At 29.0% G+C, this 9,074-nt stretch overlaps 1 protein-coding gene across 1 annotated transcript; it reads right to left on the reverse strand.

Annotated features, from left to right (window-relative positions):
- Positions 1–4,882: 4,882 nt before the first annotated feature.
- On the reverse strand, positions 4,883–6,425 carry LOC105135787 (thaumatin-like protein). Its single transcript, XM_011040824.1, has 2 exons — positions 5,981–6,425; positions 4,883–5,741 (listed from the first exon to the last, which is right to left on the reverse strand). The coding sequence occupies exons 1-2, from the start codon at positions 6,159–6,161 to the stop codon at positions 5,065–5,067; spliced, it is 858 nt and encodes a 285-aa protein (XP_011039126.1). The 5' UTR covers positions 6,162–6,425; the 3' UTR covers positions 4,883–5,064.
- Between the last annotated feature and the right edge of the window lie 2,649 nt (positions 6,426–9,074).

Raw genomic sequence — 9,074 nt, forward strand, 5'->3', positions numbered from 1 at the left:
AGCTAGAGTTACAGCAATCCTCGAAGGTGATTTATGAGTTCAACTCTATGATGCGGCCTTGCCATCAAATCAGCCTAGATGATGGGGAGAATAAGAAATTGTGTTAGGCGCAAAGAGTGAGAGAAATGGACTTCGAGATTGCTAGGGATTTTCTAAACAAGGTGAGCATCGAATGTGTTGGCAGTGAGATTCTGAGGTCTTTTTTTTTTTTAAATAATTCTGGACTCAAAAACCTTCGAACAAATATAAAATAAAATATAATCAAATTATTGGAGATTTTTGGTAATTACTATTTTTTTTAATTAACCAATAAATTTGTAGAGGCCAAAGATGAAAGAAAAGGAGAAGGAAAAAAACAAAGGAGCCGTATTGTGTCCCCCCCAAAAGGGCTGAAACATTGAGAAACGAGACATGATAGGAAAAGAATCTGCGTATGCAGGGAAAAAGCACACTGTATTCGAAGGTGAAGCATGGTTCCTCGTGCTTCTCTGTCCCGCTTTCACCATAGCCCTATTATTTCCTGAGGGGAAACATCTGACAATAAAGATGGCCAGCTCCCTTACAGCGGAGGCTCCTGTCGACACATGCTAGCTAGCATAAATCATGAGTCGCATCTCTTGCTGTTTATGAGCTTGTTGCTACCGGAGCCATCGTTGAAACTGGCTGGTCTCTAACACTAGTCTCCTGTCGACACAAGCTAGCTAGAATCATGAGTGGCATCTCTTGCCGTTTATGAGCTTGTTGCTACCGGAGCCATCGTTGAAACTGGCTGGTCTCTAACACTAGTCTCCTGTCGACACAAGCTAGCTAGAATCATGAGTGGCATCTCTTGCCGTTTATGAGCTTGTTGCTACCGGAGCCATCGTTGAAACTGCGTCTGGTCTCTAACACTAGGCATACAGGGACCATCTATGATTCTAACAATGTTGTTAAAAAAAAAAAGCAGTTAGATTAGATGTCTCAAAAAGAAATAAAATAACAAACGATTCACGTCCTTTCACTTGAAACTCGCCTTGATTGCCTCTTCTTTTTCACCTTTTAGTTTTTGTTACTCACTCACCCTTCCGCACATTGTGTAATAGTGGAATTGTACGAACCTGAGGCTTTCCAGAGACAACAGTGACGCAATCTTTACAGCCTTGAGCTCGCTCATCGGCGATAAGCGGTCTTATATGAAGAGCAACTTTAACACAGCAATTCTCTCCTCCGTTAGAAGCAGGAGAAGATGAAGGAGCTTCCATTGACAAATTAGAAAGAAACGAAAAGAAGAAAAGGAAGTCACAGATTTTATTCTTTTTAGCTAGAGGAGAAATTTTACAAAGGTTATTATGTATGTGAAAAGATCAAAGGAAAACAGTTCTCATTGTCTGAGAAATTGCAGAATTTTATGACAAGAAAGTGATTTAACAACCACAACAGCAAATAGTTGAGAGTACTGTATACAATAGATAGCTTTGTTTGGCTTGGTTACAGAGAGACCGAGAGAGAAGGGGTCGACGGGGAATTATTGTTTTTGTGTTTTAAAAGTATTTTAAAAAAATTTAAATTTATTTATTTATTTAAAATTATTATATTTTTAATATTTTTAAAACATTTTAATATATTGAAGTTAAAAATATTTTTTAAAAAATAAAAATATATTATTATTATATATTTTAATATAAAAAATAATTGATGGTAGCTGATCCTTTTTCGCTAGTGCCGTGTTACTAAACACGCTGAAATAGTTTATTTAATGTCATAATACATATGTTTTTTAAAATATTTTTTATTTAAAAATAATTTTCAATATTAATACATTAAAAAAACTATTAATTTAATATTTTAAAAAATAAAATATAATTTTAAAACGCATGTGAAAACAAAACTACTCAACTCCCGTACTCCAAACACCACCATTTTCCTTAGCCTTCTCAAACTCCGACACCCCCAGCAGCCCTCACGGCCGGTTAGGTAAATCTGTCGTGACGCTCTTTCCTATTTTGCCCTCTAAAGCCACCTTCTCTCTCTCACACACCACCTTTCTTTCATGTTCTTGTTCTCTCCGTTTCTCTTTTCGCTATTACCGCTTTACCCCTCTTGGATTCTCTCTCCATTTCTTCAAAGTTTTCCTTTTTCCTTTCTATTTTTCAGGGGAATTCGCAAACCAATTCTTCAAAAGGAAAACAAATTTCAGAACCAGTTTTCACAGACAAATTTTAGAAGCAGTTTTGGAACGCGCGTGAACAGAATTTCTTAAAAAATTATTTTTTTATTATTATTGTTATGCTAATATTAAAAATTATTTTTTAATATATTTAAAAAAAATTAAAAAAAACAATTGTATTACACTTTTTAAAACACATTAAATATATACACCTGGATTAAAGTTTTACCAAAATAAAAAAAAAAAAGAAGGAGTATTTATTTTCTTTATGAGACCAAGTTGGCAAGTGTATGTTGGTAACAAGAATAACAGTCTATCAGTGGGCCGAGCTGCCTTACCTGTCTGCTGGGTTTGTAGGGTATTCAGTGGGTTGTGAGGATTAGTCATGATGCGCGCAAGCTAACCTGAACACCTCACGTTAATCAAAACAAAAAAACAAAAAAAAAAAAACAGCGCGTATAATGATGTTCGTGTTTCATGATTGTCCCCAAAAATATGGTAGGAAAAAAAGAAAAAACATGGCACGCAACCCACGTGATGTCGAATCATACTGGTTGCCGTGGCTGCGCTGCTGTGGGATTATGACATATATTTATATGTTATTATATATTTGTAGAAAAATTATAAAAAATTATTATCCTAATTTATAATATTTTTGAGAAAAATTAAATTATAAAATTAAATTTTTAACCAGTTTAATATTATAAAAATAAAACAAAAAAATAATTTTAAAAAATCATAAAAACAAATCATGTAGAGAAACACTCCAGTAATTTATAGTGTTTTATGAAGAAATATACAATTATAATTTTCAATAACTCAATATTAAAAACATAAAATCAATAAAGATAATTTTGAAAAAAATCATAAAAAATAAAAAGAAAAAAACTATGCAGAAAAACACTATAGTAATTTATATTGTTTCATGAGAAAATCTGTAATTATAATTTTTAACCAGCTCAATATTAAAAATAATAAAATAGATAAAGATAATTTTAAAAAAAAATATAACAAAAAAATAATGTGACGAAACACTTTAGCAATCAATTGTGTTTTAAAGAAAAAGCTACAAAGCTAAATTTTCGACCAATTCAATATAAAAAAATAAATTCAACATAGATAATTTTTAAAACAATTGATAAAAAAAACATGTTGGGAAACACTGTAGCAAGAAAAAATCATGTAAGGAAATAATGTAACAATCCACAGTGTTTTTTTTCAAGAAAAAACTACAATGTTAAATTATTAACAAGTTCAATATGAAAAAAATTAAAATTAACAAAAATAATTTTAAAAAAAAAAGCAAAAAAAAAATCATATGGTAAATTATCAACAAGCTCAATATGAAAAAAAAATTAAAATTAACAAAGATAATTTTTTTAAAAAAAAAAAGCAAAGAAAAAAAGATCATATGATGAAATACTGTTGCAGTCAACAGTGTTTTAAAGAAAAAACCATAAAGCTAAATTCTGAATCAGCTCAATATTTAAAAAATAAAATTGAGAAAAAAAATTATGAAAAAAACACAAAAAAAGAGAAAATTTTGGAAAAAAACAAAAAAACAAAAACAAAAATAAAAAAAACATGTGAGGAAAGCTAAAGCTAAATTCCCAATAAACATAATATTAAAAAAATAAATTCAACAAATAATTTTGAAGAAAAAAACATGTAAAGAAATATTATAGCAAAATAAAAATCATGTGGAGAAAATATTATAACAATCTATAATATTTTTTAATAAAAAAAAATATATAGTTAAATCTTCAACTAGCTTAATATGAAAAAAAAATTTAAAAAGGATCATTTAGAAAAAAAATCATATAGAAAAATATTATAATAATTCATAATATTTTTTTTAAATAATAAAATTAAATTTTTAATCAGTTCAATATTAAAAAAATAATTTTCAAGAAAATATTTTTTTAAAAGTAAATTATAGAAACAAATATTAGTAGAATAAAAATAAAAAATGTAGAGACTGTACTATCCTCGCTTCTTTTAGAGTATTGTTTATAATCTATATAAAAAAAAATAAAAACAAGCCACATGCCTTCCCCATTCTAATTCACTTGCATCCGAGCAATAATTCGAAGACGTTCGAATAATGAAACAAAATAGTTCTTCAACGGTTCATGTCATCATGCTAAATCGGATTCAGAAGAAAAAAGTGAGAACAAATTGCATTTTTTATGCATTTGCACTTAAGAAGCAGAGCAGAGCTAGAACTCAAATATATTAAAATAATATTTTATTATTTTAAAAAAATTATTATTATATTAGCATATATAATTCAAAAACACTTAAAAATTAATTTAAATTCACATTTTAAAAGTAATTTTTTAAAAAATTATTTTTTATTTTATTTTTTTCAAATTATTTAACAAAAATAAAAAATTGTTTTTTATTTTATATTTTTTTCAAATTATTTAACAAAAATAATTTTTAAAACATTAAAACATATATTTTTTAATATATATTTTTTAAAAAAACAATCCCCACTTTCTGAACCCCAGAACCTATAAACACAAAATCATTACACTTTAAATCCCTATAAAAGCAAAAGCATGTGGAATGCAGGGTGGATACTATTTTTAATTTTTTATATTAAAATAATATTTTTTTTATTTTTAAAATCACATATTAAAACAATAAAAAATTAATTTAAAGCTATAAAAAAATTCAATTGCAGGTAAAAATGAAGGAAAAAAACAGAGAAGAAATTAGGCATCCATAATCTCAATATACAACATCGGCCAGCTCAATCAAGACCACTACCATATATTAATTAGACATATAACATAATTCATTATGTACTGGAACAATACACGGAAGCAAGCCCTTGACCTCAGCTACATTGATAAGCCAAAGGGAGACAGACTCCTAATTGAAGTGATCAGAAGACACAAATCCTTCACACATCAGCGGTGATGACAGAAAGTGACCAAATAATTCCCACGAGTGCAAGTTGCAATGCTGGTAGGATCATCATAAGCATAAGAGTAGGCCTTAGGGCAAGCTGCCTTGAATATCCTGGAATAAGCAGTCGGCTTGCAAGCTTGAGGGGTACCAAATCTACCAGTACAGCAATACCTAGGAGAATTGAAAGCAAAACAAGCACTCTTGCAAGCCACAACCCTCCTGTTATCTTTTGACCTGACTTGTAACCCCAATGGACACATCAAGTTTAAGTCACTGACACACCCTGCATAGCTACATTTCCCGGATCCTTTAAATGGGGTTATAGAGACTGCAAGATTGTAGCCATCTACAAGGCTAACGTCATAGAAATCTTGTTCTTTGCCTAGGGTGATTTCTGCTAGTGTGGCTGGTGGGGTGCCCCCAATGCCATTGCAGTAGAGGGAGCCACCACAGTCTCCAGTGGCGCAACGGCCACGCCCAGAGGCATCAAAGGAGCAGCCATGGCGACCCCAGAAACGGCCGGACCAGAGTGGTGGGATGTGGAGAGTGTATGCCTTGTTGGGTGGGAGCTTGAAGCCTCCACGGGCCAATATGGGTTTTCCTGCGCTTGGTTGGATACCTGGCCACACTGGATGCGTGCACTTGTTGTGTAGTGTTATTGTTGTTGATGAGACCTCTACATGATGCAACAAGAAAAATATTTAGAAGGTTAATAATCAACAATTTAAGAAATAACTAAGAGAGCATATAGGCTCCTAATATTCTGCAGTTAGAGGCAATATGATATGGTCTAGGCCAAACTATAAATAACAACACATACAAATTAAAGGAAAATTTCTGAAAGCTAGATCTTTGCTTCGGCTTAAGAAAGCAGGCAAAAAAGGACTTGGAAGTAAAGAGGGCACAAGCTAGTACCTGAAATGTGGGAGAATATTGAAGTGAAGAGCAAAAGAGAGAGCAGAGATCTCAGCATTACTGCCATGGTGGAAGACTGAGGGCAGCTGGTGAACACCCAGAAAGGAGTTGACGATAGCAAAGAAGAAAGAAGAAAGAGCTCTCTCTCTCTCTCTTCTTTTAAGTTGCTTACAATTAGCATGGTTTTTATAGAGCAAAAAAACACGACGGTAAAGTAGTGGAGTGGCAAATTTTACTGTCTTACTGGCTGTTTTTTTTTTTTTTTTGAAAAGCCATTAAGTAGGTTGAAATGGGGGCCAATTTGATTGATCGAGGTGAGAGTTACATCAGTGAAAGTCCTTTCTCTCTTCACTGTCAAAACCTCTAATTTCAACCAATGCTCTGTGCAAAAGGGAGAGTGACGATGGAGAAACTGCACAGCTTTCAAGGTCATGTTGGAGAGGACAGTGGGAGAGATGCTGTCTGCATCCCACAACAAAAAAAAGAAGAAGAAAAGAAAACCTGCTCACATGCCGTAGTGGCTTCCTTCCAGTACTCCGATGCCCAAATGGAGCCCTCTGACTAGTCACCCTGCAACTACATCTTCCATTTCTTTGCTTTTTCCCTCTGGCTTCCATAAATGAAAAGCAAGTGTCTTTTTACAGTGAAAAACCATTTGTCAGGTAGTTCAGTAACACCGACTTAGGAAGGTAGAATAAATGTTACCTCGCGGTTTTTTAAAAATTATTTTTAACTTTTATACGTTTTATTATGAAAATATAAAAAAATTAATTTTAAATAAAAAATTAAATTTATAAATTTATAAAACACTCTTTAAAATACAATTCAAAAAAGCACCTAAAAATAGGAGTAAGATTGACTCCAATTTGTAACACGTTATATTTAGCTATTCAACGAATTTAAGATTTTTGAGATTGCAGTGTAATATTTTTTTATTAAATTAAATTTTTAAATTTTTTTATATTGTTTAAGAAGTTGTTTAAAGAGGATATCTCGTGGTTTTTTATAATAGTAATATATAAAAATAATATTTTTTTATTTTTTAAAAATTATTTTTAACTTTTATACTTCAAAATAAATTTTACCATCAAAATATAAAAATATTAATTTAAAATTATACAAAACACTCTTTAAAACACAATATTAAAATCATATAAAAAAATTAAAGAGAGAGTAAGATTATCTTTCTAACATGTCATATTGAGCTATTCAGCAAATTTAATGGTTGTTTATTTAAGAAATTATGCTTATATTTAAAGTAAAATGCATGCACAACAACCTATTTAGTAATTCCAAAACACAGTTTATTATGTATAGGAGGTCCATGTAGATTTAATAAAAAAAAAACACAAGTCTGTAAAAAGCAATTTTCTATAAACATGTAAATATGTTCAGTGAAGAGTTTCATTGTCCACTAAATATCCATAATGGAGTGGAATTTCATTTTTTTCACGTGAATAGTAGAGTTATTCTTTATTATTTTGATCTCATTAGGTTTTGTCTAAAATTAAATGTATTGAACCTGATCTGTTCTAGTTAAAAAAATTTAATTTTTATTTTTATTTTTAATTATATTTTATTTTAAAAATTAGAAGGTAATCGCTTGATGACATAGCATTTGTAAAATTTGATCGCAATCTCAATTTTGTTTTTGCCAAATCCGACCCAATTAAAAAAATCAGTTTTTATTTTTAATTGTGTGTTATTCAAAAAATTAGAAGGAAATCGCTTGATGACGTAGTATTTGCATAATTTGATTGTAATCTCAATTTTGTTCATGATAATATTTCACCTGATATTGTTGCGCGCTTAAGAAATCAAGAAAACTATAGTCTTTGTCGGATGGATTGCATACGTGATGAAATTATAAATTGTTTAATGGAACAATAAAAAAAATTTAATATCAATATTGTTTATTTCATGATGTAATAACAGTAGTTAAATCAATAATATTTAAAATAAAAATCATCAATATGTATATATATTACAACCTCAATTTAAAAAAAAAGTTTTTTAATTAAATACATTAAACTAATTTTTTTTAATTTAATTTCAACCATATTTTTAACCAAATATATATAAATTTTAAACTAACCTAGTACTTTTTACAAAACAATTTTATTTAAACCACAATCATAAAAATTATCATAATATCACATTTTAAAAAAAAAAGTATTAAGATTTTTGAGATTGTGGTGTAATGTTTTTTTTTTTATAAGAAACATATAAGAAACATAATTTTGAAAAAATAAAAAATATATTATTTTAATATAAGAAACATAATTTTAAAAAAATAAAAAATATATTATTTTAATATAATTATAAATAAAAATGAAAAAATATAAATTAAGAAAAATTATGGTAAAGTTCGATGTGCACATGGAGAAAGAGAGGAAAGAGGTAAAGCTAATCCCAAAAGCACTTGTACCCCACTAAAGAACTTTCGTTTTTGTTACCTACCAGGCTATGATTGGTTCGCATGGGAAAATGATTCGCTGGGGAATTACTTTATCCTATGCGCTAATTATTTGAAAACAAAATAATAGTTACTAATGATGCTGTTTTTAGAAGTAAGATTCTCGTTTCATGGACAAAAGACGGATAGTCACACTTTGCCGAGCTGGTTATCATTTACTGAGATATTGTATTTTAAAATATTTTTTTTATTTTAAATAATATTTTTTTATTTTTTATTTTATTTTTCTTACCAACGCATTAAAAAACATTAAAAAAATTATTAAAACATTAATGTTTTTTACCGCTTTGTAAAAGCGATCAAACTAGACTTCTAATTTTACAAAAGAATTATTTTTGGCACCTGTGTTATTTAACTAAGTCATAATATTTCTTAATTTATAATATGTTATTTAGAGTTATTTATAAATTAATGAATTTGAATGTTTATTAAATAAATATGTTTTAATTAAAATATTTTTATATGAATTTGGTAAGTATAATTAAACTCATTGTGACTTGAATATAAATTAATAATCCGGACATTAAAAAATTATATAAGTCATTTTTAATGAATCTTGCTTTTATTTTCAAATCAATGTTTGTTCAAATGAATAAAAAAATAAGATAATATAAAAAA

Source organism: Populus euphratica, unplaced genomic scaffold (assembly GCF_000495115.2).
Source record: "Populus euphratica unplaced genomic scaffold, PopEup_1.0 scaffold221.1, whole genome shotgun sequence".
Taxonomy (NCBI): Eukaryota; Viridiplantae; Streptophyta; class Magnoliopsida; order Malpighiales; family Salicaceae; genus Populus; species Populus euphratica.

Excerpts from the sequence above, each read along its gene's own strand:
- LOC105135787 (XM_011040824.1), bottom strand. The coding sequence starts at position 6,161 with ATGCTAATTGTAAGCAACTTAAAAGAAGAGAGAGAGAGAGAGCTCTTT. Across the intron at positions 5,742-5,980 it reads AATATTCTCCCACATTTCAG|AGGTCTCATCAACAACAATA; the intron begins GTACTAGCTTGT and ends TGCATCATGTAG.